This window comes from Gavia stellata, chromosome 2 (assembly GCF_030936135.1).
Source record: "Gavia stellata isolate bGavSte3 chromosome 2, bGavSte3.hap2, whole genome shotgun sequence".
Taxonomy (NCBI): domain Eukaryota; kingdom Metazoa; phylum Chordata; class Aves; order Gaviiformes; family Gaviidae; genus Gavia; species Gavia stellata.
The window spans coordinates 56274265-56292480 of record NC_082595.1 but is presented as its reverse complement, the minus strand read 5'-3'; the positions used below and the strand labels follow the sequence as shown (position 1 = coordinate 56292480).

Genomic DNA, 18216 nt, shown 5'->3' with positions numbered 1-18216 from the left:
CCTCATACCTTAGGAAGAAAAGACTAAATAAATATCCTTTATCCTATGACAGTCCTAAAGCTGATGACATTCTGCTTTATACAGAACAGAAATACTCATTCTACTTACTGCTTGGTTTTGAACATTTAAGACATTACTGAAGCACATTTTATAACTCCCCTAAAGTTATAACTCCCTGTCCTGAAATGATAAGAATTGGAAAGACATTTTAAAGAAAGTAGTTTGGTATTTCCATGTAATTTCACCACTCTGAGAATCTAAAATAAAAAGATAGGCAAAGATCCTCCACCAAATATCACTGGTGTAATCATAAAACCATGAGGTGGCAGCACTATTTTGTAGAACATGAAACGAAGCATGATGATAAGACAGCAACATAACAGTGTTCCATATAAAATTTCTGCTTCTTTCTGTAAGCAGGTTTCCTTCAGATGCTTCCATGGGCAGATATTATAGCATATATGTGTATGCCTTCAGGTTGCTAGGCATACCTATGTATGTAAATTTTGCGAAAATACATTGGGCTGTCCATGCTATAAGAATTCTTAAAATAGCTTTGCTGATGATCTCCAGTGTTTCCCAACTTTAGCACAAGGACTTAAAATTGGGACAAAAGCTTACACTAAAAGTATACTTTTGCTGTCACTGAAATGTCACCTTGCAAGTTTTGCGTTAATACTTAGAGAAACTCAGAATTTTAAATTGAGTTTTCTGAAGAATCTAGGTGCACCCAATATGCTTCAGCCCAGGGCCACGGCTCTTTGTTGGTGCTGTCAGAGGCTGCACCAATATAATTCAGGCATTTTCTAACTTCTGAATACTTGACTTTTTACCTGAGCACTATTAAAACACAGTCTTTTGGTACAATTCTTATATATGAGGCACAAATGTATCAGATAATGTTTTTCATTATATGTTCAGCTTGCTTATAAAACAAATTTGTGGAACAGTTTACAAAAAGATCTTTATGAAAGATTCCTTTTAAATACAAAGAAAGAATTTCAAAGATTGCTCCTTACTGTTACTTTAGCTTGTTATTAAAGACACATTCTCTCTTTACAATAGGGAGACATGCCTTCAAAATTAAAATTGCCATTGATGCGATGACAAAAGGACAGTAAGTATGTTCTTTTCTCTCTTGGCTAAAGCTATTTTTTTCCCCTCTATTTTCTACTAAGTTAGAGGAAATCACACATACTTTACCAATTTTCTGCAATAAAACACCACAGGCTAAGGCAGTAAATTTCAGAACTACCTGAGTCCCACAGACATTTGAAAACACAAGAACCATAGCGACAAACATAGAACATGTGTAATCATACATGAAAATGTTAAGTTGGCTTTCAACAATATGATGTCTGTACTTAAAGACTTAAGAATTTTTTCTTTAAATCAAACATCTTCTGCAAACAAAATGTCTATCTTGGAATTCACACTGAACAATGAATATTGGCAAGCTATCATGACACATGATGACACAGCACACTGAATAATATATGCAAGGTAGCAATTAGAAGAATGCATACATATGCTTTGGCAAATCAAAAAGGAAATAATTTCTTCCCATATGCAAGACCTGTTAAAAATGCTAACATATTGGGAAGGGCTGACTGTTCAAATTCAATTTTTCTGAAGGCAGAACAAATTTCAAGTTCAAATGCCAAGTCATTTTATAAAGTAATTTTACGTAAGACAAAACTGATCAAACTCAGTTTTCTAACAGAAAATCCTGACCCTACAAAATGGAAACAATCAGATTGCCTCTCCTCAGGCAACTTGGTTCCCAGAGTACTTGATGCTGCTATGAAATATTTTCTGGTCAACTTCAGGGGAAAAATAAAGGTGGTATCTGTAATAAGGTAAATGCACACGCACTCACTCCCACTGTACGCAATCCCTTTGCTTTGTGACCATGCAGTTCCCATCATTACGAAAGGATCGTAGCCTATACTAATACTACTAAGATGAAGGTTCTTCATACCTTGCAAACTCTCCTTTGTTGTGTTTCTACATTTTGGGAAAAAAACACTACAGCAATGAGTTCTGTCATGAAAAGAGACTTCTGATTAAAGATTCAACAACTGTTTGAGCCAGTTGACAGTTATTTAAAATACTTGCTGTTACTTTTACTTTAGAATATTTCAGTATTCAGTCTTCCAATACAACAATTGTTTCCACAAACAAAATACTATTTTTAAATTAACTTATTCTTTTAAGATGATTAGAATATTTTCAACAGAATTATGATACTGCATATAATTTATTTTAAGCTGGTCTAAAGACCTTAATGATTTATAATCAACAAATTGAATCCCTGTCACTGGAATTTATTATATGATACATAGCATTTTAAAAAAAAGCTGATTATAGTAACTTAATTATTATAATTAATAATTATTCCAAAATAATTAACATTAAATTCCTTTGTCATCCTCAAATAACTAAATCCTCGGTTATCTTTCCAAATAACATGCACTGATGCTTAGAACAGCTTATGTGAGTATGAAAATTTAATGTGAAGAAGGATTTATTCTTATAGTATTATCAGTAGCATTTCTAGTTCTTTCTCTGCCCTTTTCTGCTATTTCTGTAATAGGTGAAGGCTGAAGAAAATCTTAGAACTGCAAAGCAACACTCCTCTACAAGTTAGACAGTTATTTTACTTCCTAAAGGATTGTAGTAATTCAGTTTGGCAGATGAGGATCAGAGACTACAAGGTGAAATGTACTCAGTCAACTTACCAGAGACCGGGGTGAAATTTTGATTTCTCTGAAGGAAATAAAACTACTTAAAAAAATCCCCCAATAATTTCAAGAAAGTAGGACTCCAAGACCATGGCCCATCCATCTCTGCTGCCTCCTCCTGGCTTCTTGATTTGACCCCTATTTTTCTTTGCACAGTTTGTCTCTCTAATATTCTTCCTCTCCTGCAGGTTTTACAAAATAAAATCTTCACTTTGTGATTGCTGAAATGCGTACATATCTAGCAGCATCAATGCATCCGAAATTGTACTGTTTAAACATGTAACCTTCTACAATCTTAATTTATACTCCAACAATAGGATAAGGAAATAAAGATTACAGCATTACAGTCTTTTTTGAAATTTTCCTAAAGGCCATGGACCACTGTATTTGCCTTAAGGTTCCTCTGGGAAGGTAGTTGTCATAAAAAAGGAACTTAAAACAACTTCAAATATGTACCAAATATAACTAATGCAGATATGCGTATACAGTCTGCAAAAAGTCTAGAGAAGAGACAAAATCCAACAGTAAATACTCTCAGTAAAATATGAACTACCTACTATCACAACTGCCAAGTCAACACTTAATTTCCATTTCTGTCATCAGAATAGAGACAGGTAAGCAACCTACTGAAAACCAGAACTCGTTTTTATATAACCAATGGATTTTTTTCCCCAGTCAAGGAGGATACAAGACTTAGGTTCCTTAGAGAACTCACAGGAATGTTCAAACTCAAATGACAGAGAAACAAGTTTAAGATCCATGCAACCAAGATACTACAGCATAACCATCTATTTAATATATCCATTACATACTGTAACTGGTATCATATTGTGGAAACTCACAGTATCTTATTTTCTTCCAGCTAAACCATTCACTTCTCTTGTCATTAAAAAAGCAATAGAAAGAAAAGAAAAAGTGAGGAAGGAAATAAGTAAGACCTTCCTCTTCTGATAATAGTGAGCTTTTAAATATGCTCAACCGTAACAAGAAATCATACCCTAACAGTGTGATTGAAGAGAAGTTTATATCAATTTAATTCATCTGCTGTAGTCCTGCCTTCTTCCTCATATGTGCTTATGTTTTGCCATCCCATCCCTTCCTTTGTGCTAGCACTAGTTGCTTTGTGTAGCCTCGTCAAAAAAAAATAACCATGTTTACTAGTTTATGAAGCTACGGAACCGCACTATAAATAACCTACAGTTACCTGCATATATGAAATCTGAACCACCACACCATAACTTTCTGCAAGTTTAAACTGATCTCATTCCCTAGAAGATGCTGCTTTATAATTCTTCAAATAATTCTGCAGCTAGCTTTTGTGTCTAAAGTGGGTAAGACCTAGGAAAACTCATAAATGTTCTAGAAAACATCAGAAATGCCACAAGCGCTTTCTCATCTGATTGTGTTTTGTGATAAAAGTGGTTTTTTGTGACTAAGAAACTAAGATCTGTAAATCCATATGTATCTTATTTCAAAATCTAAATTCAGAGATAATGAATAACCTGACCATATTATATTTGACTACTACATGAAAACAAATCCATAGAAGGCTATATGTTTTAGGAAAGCCTGTGTACATTTCTGATAGACCTGTCCACTTATTTCTCTTTCATCTTTCATTAATTCAGTGGACTTCTTAAAGAGTGGAAGATAATGGGCTCATACATGAATACTGAGCCAAAAATAAAACAGGAGGACAAGTCAAAGAAGTGAAGGTGATGAAGACATTTATGTGAAATTATAAGGGATAACAGGAAACCTAATAGAGCTGGTTCTTTGACAGAGAAAGTTTAAAAACAATTTAAAAAAGAGAGACTGCTAGTTTTAGGCAGGTATCAAAATACATGGCTGAAAAGAAATCTGATTTAAAAAAAAAAACACAAACAGAAAAATGTCAGCATATTCCCATTCAAGTTAGAGTACAAAGCAAAGAACTCAGAACAGTGGCTGAGATAAAACATCTAAAGACTTTAAGAACATTATCACAGAAGATTTTTCATAGCAATTCTGGACTGCATGAGTCAGGAAGAGAGAAAGATTAATGAATGATAGGGTGCGTATGTATATGGAAATGCAAAGCAGTGAATGCATCATTGCAGGACAATTTTGGACACTATTCTTCAGTCACACTCATAACCAACTGTCATAACTGCAGAGCTAGGAGAAGAAAAGGAAAATAGATCTGTGCAAATAGAAGAGTGAGTATTATAGTTTAATACAGTTCTAAAAAGTTTAGCTTTTAATAACCTACAGTGCAGTTAATATTACAGGTAAAAAAATCATTATTTTTAAAAGTTGTATCCTGAATAACAAAGGACTATATCAGTCTTTGAAAACCACTTAATAGTTCTTCCTCAAATTACCTTACTGAAATAATAATTGAACAATTAAGACAAAAGAAAAGCAACAGGGTATCGTGCTGCAGTGTAAACAGGTGGAAATTGCATAATTTATTTCCACATGTAAGTAATGATCCCCATAAATCATCTGAAGCTTCACTATAAATTACCTTTGACAGAAGTGAACCATTAATATACTGCTATCCAATAGTTTTACAACTCTAAATACTGGCTGAAATAATTAATGCCTATTAATAATACACAACCCAGCAAGTTTATTTTTCCATATATCCTTTCCTACAGACACATATACCATACAGGCAAATGCCTAACATCTGTAAAGCCTGGGCAGATATTTGTAGAGAGTGATGCACTACAGATTTTCCTCAAATACAAATATACTTTTTGGGTGTGTCTACCCATTCAAAGTGTCATCATGAAATGGAGGAATTACTCCACTACTCCAATGCAGTTACTAATTTTACCAGCATAAATCATGATAGTTTCATTTTCGATCCAGTGAGGCAAAATATCCAGTTGCCAGTGTTTGTGAGCACTACATCAGCACAGAATAATAGCAAGAGTGTTAAAAAAAAGTCCTCCAAGACGCAGCCTTCAGGCCTTGGTGCTGGGAAACACGTTCAAGACACTCCGCAGAGTTAGCACTGCTCTGTTTTTTTTTTACAGCTAATTAGTCCTTCCCCTTTTCCCCTCCAAATTGAACAACCAAAAAGGTGCCAGTGTTGCATGTTTACCACTGTCTTTCAAAAGAATTTAGAGAGGGAAGAAAAAAACCAACACTATTTCTTGGGTTTTCTTCATAGAAAACTCAGTGTGAATAAGTCCTTTTCAGTGACCACCCCTCATATGCTACTTTCGGTTTTATCTATGGTTTCCATTACACTAGATACATGCACAGGCTACATGAGGTCTAGGGCTCTGGAAATGAAGTTTCCTGTTCCCTGACCTCAGTAGTACATAATCTTTTCAATAAGCAACAGCCACGCTAGTTCCAAAATATTCAGTGAGTAATTTCAGCTTGCACTCAGAAAGGCAACTTCTATTAGTTGATAGACACCCCTGGGAAACAAAGGTTCTGTTATTGCATCTGTCCTTCAACTCCATCTAAAGGGAGGGTTAGAAGATAAACACGTTCAGGGACAGCAGTATCATATCTAAGTGCACATCTGTGCATCTTTTTTTTTCCCCTCCCCCCCAGCCATCTCCAACATCTGTTCTATATATATTAAAAAAAAACAAAAATAACTCAGGTTGTGTTTTTATAGCTGACATCACAATTACATGATGGACACAGGACCAATTTTCAAAGGAGAAAGAAAATGTAAGCTTCCCTTCAGGTGTCCATGTCACCTGGGTAGTAAGTGAGGAGGTAAATAAGAGGTCAGGACAGACAGAATAAAACCTACAGTTACAGCCTTTTCAGCCAAAGAAACTGTACATTCTTTAACGGTGCTAAGAATCTAGTAGTCATAATGATTCATGTAATAGGAACACCCCAAAAAGAGGACAGGAATGATACTGCACAGGTTACTGCACAATGAAACATCACAGCATGAAATCTGAATGGAAACAGCTTCAGCAAATCACAGAAACATCGTGCTGGCCTTCGATCACTGGTGACAGGTATAACAAAGCAGTCATGCATTCCCACTCATATGATGTACAAGTGTTTGCAAGGCTGCAGAACTCTTGCCATTCAAAAGTTTGTGTGAACCCTGTCCATCTTGCACTGAAGCAGAATTAAAATTTAACAAGTATTTGTCTAAACTGCTTTTAAAGCCTCCAGGAAAGTTGTGTAAGTAACACACACCATGAATTCTGAATATTCACAACATCAAAGATGTTCTTAAAACCTCCAGTGATGATGACTTCCAGATGTATCCTACTAGATTTTTTTATTATTATTAGTTTGTAACAAATCTTTACTGCGAAGTAAGCCAACTATTCCTTTTTCTGCACAGGGACATAGAAAACAATCAATCTGCCCTCCTTGTAACTGCTTTTAACATACTAAGAGACTTGCATGATCTCTGTCTTTTCAGCATTAGCCAGTTCCAATTATTTCAATCTATACTTGCATATCACATTTCAAAGTCATGATCTGTAGCTGTGCTCTAGAATCCCTCAAACATATCTATTTTCCTTAGACTGCAGTGCCCGTGCTAGATGTACTCCACCCAGGTACTCACCACCTTCAACTGACAAAGACAATCTTCTGTCTTGTATAAAAGTAACTCACAGATCTTTCTCATAATCATACTTTTAACCTCTCTTGTGAAAGAGCATTCCTATCACTGCCTTACTGTAGTGCTGAAGAATACAGTTCAGATATTCCCCATCTTCTACTCATGCTCTTGATTTCTTTTTTCCCCAAGCACTGGAAATAGCAATTTATTAATTTCATTCTTTTCATTTTTGATCTATTTATTCTGATACTTTATTTCAAAATAATTTACACATTCTGAAAGATTCAATCTGGCATTCAGATATTCACAGTTTGGTGGAAGAATTTTTTTTTTTTTTAAATGAGAACTGAAATTTAACACTGTCAATGTTTTGTTTTCCCTTTTTTTTTTTCAAACAGCAAACACAAAATATTTTCACTTTGAAACTAAATGTTCTGTTCATTTTTCTATAGTCTTTTACTTCAGTAACCCTTAATATCAAAAAATGTCATTTAAAAAAATATTTCAATACTTTATCAAACACATTTGCAAACCTTTGAAAACCTCTGAAACTTCATTTCAGCAAATTTACTGTTAGTCAAAAAGTTTTACCCTAGCTTTCCTAGCTGGTTGTCATCCACAAAAGTGACAACTGCAATCTCCATTCCATTATCCCACTTGTTAACGATGAGCAACAGAATTGCTCTGAACAAGAGAACAGAGAGGTTCTGTGGGCTACAATAAAATATGCTTTTCCAATCCAAGTGCAATACTACCTGCCTCCTGTGCTGGTTTTGGCTGGGATAGAGTTAATTTTCTTCATAGTAGCTAGTATAGGGCTGTGTTTTGGATTTGTACTAAAAACAGTATTGATACACAGGGATGTTTTAGTTACTGCTGAGCAGTGCTTACACAGAGTCAAGGCCTTTTCTGCTTCTCACACCGCCCCGCCAGCAAGTAGGCTGGGGGTGCACAAGAAGTTGGGAGGGGACACAGCCGGGACAGCTGACCACAACTGACCAAAGGGATATTCCATACCATATGATGTCATGCTCAGTATATAAACTAGGGGGAAGGCTGGCCGGGGGACCGCTGCTTGGGCTGGGCATCGGTCGGAGGGTGGTGAGCAATTGTTTTCATTTGCATCACTTGCCTTTCTTGTTTGTTGTTGTTTTCATTACAATTTTTATTATCATTATTATTATTATTATTTTACTTCATTTCATTTATTAAACTGTTTTTATCTCAACCCACGAGTTTTCTCGCTTTTACCTTTCCTATTCTCTCCCCCATCCCACTGGGGCAGGGGGGGGAGTGAGCGAGCGGCTGTGTGGTGCTTAGTTGCCAGCTGGGCTTAAACCACGACACCTCCTTAAAGACATATTTAAAACAACCGGATACCCACTTTACGGTGATTTGATTGTTGTTTTATGAAAATTACCTTGGGAAGCCTGGAACAGGATTACCGAAGTTTAGATACAGAAAATTCCCTTCTTTTATAACTACACAGCCTTTCCTCTTATCAGAGAAGGGCATCACTTTTTTTTTAGTTTTTTCTAGGTATTTATAAACAGACTATTTTGTATTCTACAGTTAACGTAGAATTTCTATCACTTTTTAAAATCTGTATCTGCTAAGGAAATTCACAAATAATTTCTAATAAGTACATCTCAAGGATACAGTAAACATAAACAAATAGAAAGAATTATTTATTTACTATAAACTATTTTGCATTGTCTATGCAAATTAAAAATCCTTAAAAGGGTTTCTCTGTATGAATTAAACTGCTTTGCCCAGATAGCTCTTCAAAGGATTCTTCAGTCTGCCCACATTCCAAACTGATGTTCAGTGTGAAAACCAACTATCCTAAACGCTGTCTATTTCACACACCACCAAGCTTTGTAAACACAGGGGTCTGAATCATGAAAATAGTGTACAAAAAATTAGTAGCTTAACCATACTGTCTTGCTTCAGTTACTAGAGAGATGATATAAATACATCTCAAGAGTCACCCACCTGAGACGAGCCAAAAGGTTAATCTTGAAGTTTGCATAAGAATTAGATCACTAAACAGAGCTTTGCAGATTGACAGTTGCACAAAGGCAGACAAGCAAAACCAAACGAACTTATTTAGCTACAAATGCAGCCAACAATAAAAAAATCCTTAGGTACTTATGAGATTATGATCTGGGGGATGGGCAGATGGAGGGTGAGGAGGAAGGAAAAAAAATTTTTAAATCAACAGAGATGCTTGTTTGACATCTACACTTCTTTCAAGCTTTGTATGTACCTTGTCTGAATTCAGCTTTTCTAGGAATTTCTGCAAGATAGCACTTTGGCAAAGGGAATGATGAAAACATTGGCCAAGGATATGGATCACTGCCCTAGAAACAGGACCAGAAAGAAATTAATTTATGAGAGTAATTAATAGCATTTGCTCGCTTAACACACAGGTAAAGTTCCCAGAATTATTGCCTATGCACCAAAATTATGCTCGAGAATACAATTTGCAATGAGATACTTCGTAACTAAAAAAAAAAAAAAAAAAAAGGGATACAAAATCCAAAAAGCATTTGAGCCAGAATTTTTTCCAGTATATACCACTGACAGTTTTGATCTTACAGTTCTTTTTTCGAACCAAAAAGGAAATTGCAGTTTTTATAAAAATAAAAAACCCCACAAAACTGTATTTCCAATTTTATACATTGATCTAGCTGTCTTTGCTGTGCTGACAGTAATTTGCATTTCATCTTTATGAGACTGACAGCCAGTGAGAAGCAGAACATTTAAAGGAGCTGCTTCACAAACACTGTATTGTTAGAACATCGATGAAAGCTCCAGGTATTAGATACTACAGATGAAAACCCAAGCATGGAAAAAATATCAAATAAAAGGAAGATATAACAAATGGAAAGCTAATAAAGACAGAAATATATAAGTAAAAAATAGACAAATCGTATTCACTTTTATAGTATGAAAAGTAATATTAAAATGGAGCAATATAAACACTTCATCTGAAAGTGATATGTCCTAGGAACATGCCAATCCCCAGATAGTGGGAACAATGTATTTTTTCAGTGTATGGCTTCTTAAAAATTTTAGCCCTTTATAAAGCTAAAGGTGGACTGGTATTTCTTAATATTAAGTAAATTTCCACATGCTGAATTATCAGCAAAAATGTTCAACTAATGGAGGAGTTATGGAAAGAAACTGTTAAACTTCAGATTCTAACCTTATCTAGTACTCTCAAAGGCAAAATCCTTTCCTGTGGTCCTCCAATCAGATTTATTCTTACAAGAACATGGTTTCTCTCCACTGATAGACCATCAATTATAAAATCTCTGTGAAAAAAACAAACAGAACCCAAAAACCTCAAAAAATCAGAATCACTTTGATTTACCAACTATTTTAATTCAGAAAACTTTAATGAACAAGGATACCTTCAAGGATACACAACCTGGAAAACACATAGGCATAAAGAACAAAACAGAAATATGAAGTATTTTGAGATGTCTGCAAGCATTATCCTAATTTCGTACTTCCCGACCTACTGCTGATTGGAAACATCTGAGCAATTACTGGACAAAAAACAGTAGAAAACTTTGTAAACTTTGTTATGCCCACATGCTCAGTAATTAGGGCAGAGACAGTTAACAGACCATCAAAATTTGCTCTTTATTTGGCCTACCAGCAAATTTCTGCTGTCACAAATAAGCAGAGTTATTCATAACTTAACACATGGCCAACTTGCTCTCTGAAGCCACTGTGTAGCCCAACATGCAAAACGTTTTAAAAGGAATAGAAGTCAGTTTTTATACACCAAGTTTCCTACAGCTTTTTTCTTAGTAAGGAAATAGTAGGTTTCATCCTAAAATAGTATACAACAATCACCTATATCTGCTGAGATTTCACCCATACTGTTTGATTTAAACTCTGTACTGGTCCCATACAGAAAACAGTAAGAAGAAATTTCTCAAAATTCAGCATGCTGAGAGAAAGGACAAAATGTCTGTGACTAAATGACTGTCCACTTCTGTCCCAAAAAATACACTTTTCCTTTTGAAAAGATGTATTGTGCAATTTTATTTAAAGTCAGTAATGGAAAGTCACAGAAGTTGGAGAGTTGACTAAGTTAGAAATAAATAAATAAATAAAACAAAAAACAAAGTACTGATGATGCCTTTAATTCATAAACATTAAAATACCCCAATTTTATATTATATACCTAACATAAAAGAATAATATAAAATTAAAAAGGCATATTTACATCCACAAATTTTGCACTTTTTTTTTTTTAAGAAGTAAGATTAACACAAACACAAATAAAAATGGGAAAAATAATTGCTTTTTTAATTCTTACACTTTTGAGGTGGACATGGGAGAAAGAACAAGACTTGTATCTTTTCATAATTTAAGATTGATGACAAACCTGCATGTAAGTAAATTTGTGCACATTAGAAGACAACTTGAGTGAGAGCATTTGTATGCTGAAAGCCACTAAGGTATTAATGTATTTAGTCTCAGGAGAAAAGTTTGATAGTTAAAATAACAATTAAATCAGTCACTTCTTACCCTGCTCCTTCTGAACTTTCTGTGACATTTTCCTCCTGAGCAGTTAGTAAAACTTGGGACACCTTATACTGAGTCTCCAAGAGTAAGAGAGTATTGAGCTCACAGCATAGTACATTTAACAACCTGCAGAAGGACACATTGAAATGGTAGCACATCAGTCAGGAATCCAGTAATACAAAGTAAGACAAAGGCGAACACGTTTATGAGATCTCAAAATGGAAGGAGAAAAAAAACACCAAAAAACTTGCAGTGTCTGAAAAATACCCAGACAGAACTGGGTCAGGAACACTCTTCTATATCTTTTTTAGCCACTCAAGTGGCACAGCCTTGAGCAAACAGGGAATGGTTCCCAACAGATTTTGCATGTGCACTGAACAATCAAAGAAAATATTCACTGGTCAGCTCAGTCTGCTTTTGAGTTTGTATCACAGAATAACAAAAGTGACACAGATTTAATAAGTCATTCCATGTGAAATGTCAAGAAATTACACAGTAATAGGCTGCTAAGACAACTTAGAATCAGGTTGTCTAAAGCAGGGGGAAGGGAGGGAGATAAAATACGTCTTTCCTTTAGAAAACAGGCTTTTAACCACTTCTGTACAATCAAATTTAACTCAGTTCAAAAGCAATAGAAGATGTAACATGTAACAGAACTGACAAATCTGCTGTGTTTTTTATTTCAGAGAAACTCAAAACAACAGCAAATGAAGTTAATAATCACAAAAGCACATGACAGCACATTAGATACAGTTTTCTTTTATAACCTCAGGGCAAATTAACAGTGAAAGTACTCCAAAATATTTCATATAAATCTGATGTAAGTCAATCCAAATCATATTACTCCTATTTTTTTTTTAAATCATCTATTCACTCTAACACAGCAACAGAATAATTTCATTGAATGTTTCCTGTTCATGGAAAATAATATGACTAAACATTCTTGTTGCTATTTTTATTTTCTGTTTTATCACAGTCATAAAACACAACATAAATTAAGTCTGATCAGCGTTATATTTTGCATTCACATAAGACTTGGTATGAACTAGAGAATACATATTGTTTGAAATTTGTAGTCTGCTACTCAATGCTTATTTTCTTCCATGTATTTCCTAATATGCTTCTACTGACAATAGCAAAAATTTGCAAGCCATTCACTGGATAATTTAACACCTGCAAATTCACACAATTGTGGCTACGGATTAAATAATCAAAATGTTAATATGCCTTTTTCTTCTGTTGTTTTTTTAATATAACTTGATCTGTTCAGGTTCAGTCCTCTTCAAGTTTTATTTATTTTACGTTAACTATTTCCTGAAATCGATTTGTTACCAGTACTTTTCTAAATCACAGAAGAAGAAATGACAGTTCAACTATAATTTTTTTTTTATTATTATATAAAAGAAAAATCCATAAAAAGAACACTGAAACCATTATGAAGACGGACCATTTATTCTGTTAAGTATGGTAATTTTAAATGGCAAAAGAACCTGTTTCCAGCAGTTAAAAACCACTTGGGAGAAGACGGATGGCTGAGAATGCTTATAACATCTCTGATACAGAATGCAGAAAAAAAAAAATAAAACAAACCACAAGCAAATTAAATTAGGTAGAAGGGACAGTGGTAGGATAAATGACAAAATACATGAGATCTAACATAAGCAGCCTCTGCTGAGGCATTCAAATGAAATTTTCATCTACATGGAAAAATCCATTTAAAAATGCCATCACTGAAGTACAGATATTTGGTTAAAGGTAATATTCCATTGCTTTACCTTCCGAAGTCATAAATGTAGAGACTAAAGTTTGAAACTAAAAAAACCCACATTTTATAGTGTGCATGTCTGTGAGCATCCTTGAATATGGCTGTGGAATTTTTCTTTGTTTTTAATTGCGTTTGGAACATAAGAATTGGATCAGACCACCCAGCTCAATATACTATCTATGGAGTGCATGCTTATGAAAACATATAAAACCTTGACAGATACAATACAATAAAATCAAAGCATATCTTTTTGAGATATATTTAAAAACTTTGTTTTTAAAGAAGAAGATAGAATTCCCAACCTAAATGTTGCTGAAAATTGGAAGATATGCTTTGATGCAAGGTCTTGTACCTGAGAAGGAATAACCCCATGCAACAGTACAGGCTGGGGGCTGACCAGTTAGAAAGCAGCTTTGCAGACAAGGATCTGGGGGTCCTGGTGGACAATAGGTTGTACATGAGACAGCAACATGCCCTTGAAGACCAACAGCATCCTGGGCTGGGTAGGGAAGACTGCTGCCAGAAGGTCATGGGAGGGAGGTGACCCTTCCCCTCTATCAGTACTGGTGAGGTCATACCTGGAGTGCTGGGTCCAGTGCTGGCTCCCCAGTAAAAGAATGGCATGGACACACTGGAGCAGGTCCAGCAAAAGGGCACAAAGATCGTTAAGGACTTGGGCCATCTGACATAGGGAAAGAAGCTGAGAGAGCTGGGACTGCTCAGTCTGGAGAAGAGAAGGCTCTTGTCGGTGTGTAGAAATATCTGACAGGAGGGTTTGAAGAAGATGGAGCCAGACTCTTCTCAGTGGTACCCAGTGAAAGGACAAGAGGCAATGGGCATGAATTGAAACACAGGAAATTCCATTTTAACATACTGTGACGGTGGTGAAACAGTGGAACGGGTTGCTCAGAGATATTGCAGGATCAGGAGTCTTGGAGATATTCTAAACCAGACTGGACACAGCCCTGAGTAATGCTCTCTAGTCGTACCCACTTTGAGCAGAGCAGTTGGACTACACAATCTTCAACCTCCCTTTCAATCCTGATTCTATAATTCTGTGAAAACTACTAAAAAGATATACCATATTCTAAGGAACAAACTGCAATACAGATAAAACAAAAGATGATCTGAAGGCAGTCTTTTATAGACCAGTAATTTTAGATGAAGTCAGAAAAAACAAAATACATAACATAGTTGTGAAAATATGGTAGTAATAAGTAATTTTGTTTCTGAATTCTGCATTTCCTGTCCTATGTCATCCCTGCCTTTCTTGGAGGGTGCTCCCTGGATTCTCCCCCTTCAACTATAATTTCACAACAAATACTTCCCTGTAGAAATCTCTAGTCTGAAAGAAGGCATGCTAACTAGTACTTGTGTACTTATGTAAACTGACTGTCTCCTTGGTTTTGGTAAGTGGAATCATAATGACTTCTTTAACTATGGCAGAACAGAAGGTCCTTCATGGAACATAAAACAGCTAGTAAGTAATTCTAGCTGCTAAAAAAACCTTGTTAATTTTTATATTGCCTCTCTAATTTTTTTCACCTGAAAATAATATCATTAAACCACCATTAAACACAGAATTTCTCTGAGTGCTAAAAACACCCATTATGAGGACAGCTTATTATCATATTTCTCAATATTTTTCTATGAGTTCCTTTTAAGAACACAAAATAATATGAAGTTTCCTGTACTCCCATTTTCTCAGTTGTCTTTTTTTTCCCAACTTCAAATCATACCTCTCTCAGACACTACCTTTATTATGGTAAAACAATTCCAGTTTTCTGCCGTTCCCACTACACTCCCATATACTATTCCTCCTTACTTTTGTAACATATGTTCTTTCCAAAGCCAATCTGATGCTCTGTCCTCACTTCAGGGATGCCTGCAAATGCCCAGCTGCAGTGAAAGATGCAAGACACTGTTCTTGGATACAGCAGTTCTAACAGCCTGTGGTGGGTTGACACCAGCCAGCAATTAAGCACTCACCCAGTTGCTCACTCACTCCCCACCTCCCACAAGCAGACCAATGCCTAGCCAGTCTCTGAGCAATGGCTACCTGCAAGACCAACCCCCCACCCCTACAGTTTTTATTGCTGAGGGTGACGTTATATGGTATAGAACACCCTTCTGGTAATTCAGGTCGGCTGTCCCAGCTGCATTCATTCCCAGCCTCTCGCACACCCCTAGCCTATTTCCTGGGTAGTGGGGGAAAAAAAGAAAGTCCTGTTGCTGAGCAGTGCTTGCACAGTGTCAGCCAAAACGAGTGTGTTATCAATACTGTTTTAGTCACAAATCCAAGACACAGCACCATGTGGGCTGCTGTGAAGAAAATTAACTCCATCCCAGCCAGTACATAGTCCTAGCAAAAGAAGATAAAATTTCATGCTATAAGCAGAAGTCCATCCACTATAGGGAAAAAAGAAACCGGCACATCCAAAGTAACCTATACTGCAATTTCAGTAATGTATGTGTTCAGGCAGTGTGCAATGGCTAACCAAACCTGAAATGCTTGCGTCTGTGCTCTCTATAAGGTGTTCCAGTGCTGTGACCCTAAAATGGTGGGCTAAACTGGTCTTTAGTAAAAGGTTTTCTTTTGGCTTGCAGTTACTGCCTTCTATAGATACAAGCACGGCTGATTCAAGCCCGTGCAAAATATACAGTATGACATTTGTAAAGAGCTCAGCTATGGGACAAGGTAAGGTCTTTTTTTTTTCTCCCAGGAATCAATATTAAAAATGTAAGTGGAAAAAAACAAGGACTGGAACCTCTTTGCAGTAGCAGGACCTCCTTCGTGCTAAATGAATATGTATACCAACAGAGAAACCCAAAGCAAAATTGTCATTAAATAATTCCAGTGTCATCATCGTGGGGGACAGCCTCAAAACATTTAACATCAGAGCCTACATTACTAATTTGATTTATTTTTTGTTATGCTTTGAGTAACAGCCTGAGGTCCAATGAGAACATTGATCCAGCAAGCGGCAATTACTGTCAAGTGTGTCAGACCAGTAGACAAAGGCAAATGGCTAGCAAAAAAAAAAAAGCCAAAAGCTACCTAGTCAGCATTAGAACACAAGGGGCACTTGGAAACTTCAGCCATGCAAAGTTTTGCACACTGCCTTTGCAAACGGAACAAAGGGCATTAGTAATGAGCAGAGAGAACGTGACTCTGCATATGGTCTATCTAAAGAATCAAGGCTTTTAATTGTCCCACTGAAGGCAATGCTTATCGTGGTTTTGAAAAATGAGAGATCTTCTGGATACAGAGTACTTATCAATACACTGAATTACACCTCTGATGCCTGGGGCACTGGAAGCTACCACCTCAGGGCAGTCATGTTTTTCCCAGTAAGAAAACTCAGGGACTGATATATTCCTTACAATGTTTTCCACATGAAAAGATTTTCAAAAGAGCAGCCACAGCACTTTAGCTTACAATGCACTTACAAATCACATGTAATGTGATTGCTAATGGTAAGAGTTTCCCTAGCTAAACAAAAATGCTTTTCATGAGCATCACTTGCCAGCCTAGAGGACTCTGAAACGAAGCAGATTTTAAATTACAGGAAGTGAAGCATTTTAATTTCCCTCACTGAAGTAAAGAAAAAAAAAACAAAACAACAAATAAGTGACATAATCCTATCACAGAATCTGTTGTCCTATTTTATTAATTATAAATTGTTTTTGAATTAATAAACTTCTATTAACTTATAAACTAACAAAAAAATGAATTAACTGTATAACTACATGATGTGGAAGCAGGCCAACATAATCCTCTTGCAAATCCCCATCAATACTAATGTACACTCTGTCTTCTTTTACCTTTGGATTATTAAACAGGGGGTCCAAGATTTACAGGACACACACACTCTCCAGTGATCACTACTGCTGAAGTCTTTTCCCCCATACACATCCAGCATGCACATTTGAAAGGAAGAGGTTTGTTTCCAAAGAACTGTATATCACTTACTAAACAGAAAACACACTTAAAATAATAGAAAATATATTATTAACTCAAGCAATTCTCCTTATTTAATTGAAAAAGGTTTGGTAGAAAATAACTGGAGGACTACATAAGTCTTTCATGCTGCCATCATAAGAATTCAAATCTGGTAGATTTGGAGGAAGAAATAAATACTGTCAGGCTCAATTACTCCCCTCTCTTACCATACTCCTTCCTCCCCTCAAGAAGAAGAGCTCTGTGAAAATGGCTTTCTTCTGTTCACAAAGACATAAGGATGTTGAATGTCACAGGATGTGGCATGAGAATGGTTTCTTCAGTACATCCAGCCAACAGCACCATAAATGTTGTTGCAAGAGTAGATGTACCAGCCAGTCATTCAAATGTTAGTGATCAAAAAGATTCATCAGTGACATTAGACAGCAGTGTTCATGGGCTATGACAGTATATTTAAAACAAAGTTATGTGGAAAGCAAGATGTATAGCCTTGTTTCTGGCTCTGCAAGGAAGATGGAAAGGAAAACATGAAACTAGTAAAAGAAAGCCATGTTTTCTAAAGGGGAAACTGAATTTGTTTAAAACCAGTTTTAAATAAAAAGTCTTGCTTCCATTTATAATGAATGAGATTTTAAAAAATTATATACAAACA

General features: G+C 35.8%; 1 protein-coding gene across 1 annotated transcript in view; it reads right to left on the bottom strand.

Moving 5' to 3' along the window:
- Nucleotides 1-18216, bottom strand: part of TBC1D32 (TBC1 domain family member 32) — an 83772-nt gene that overhangs the window by 29497 nt on the left and 36059 nt on the right. The window contains exons 23-25 of the mRNA XM_059833332.1: nucleotides 11842-11964; nucleotides 10502-10610; nucleotides 9560-9653 (exon numbers count right to left, since the gene is read on the bottom strand). Of these exons, the coding sequence (XP_059689315.1) occupies nucleotides 9560-9653; nucleotides 10502-10610; nucleotides 11842-11964 (326 nt within the window). The remainder of the gene's footprint in view (nucleotides 1-9559; nucleotides 9654-10501; nucleotides 10611-11841; nucleotides 11965-18216) is intronic.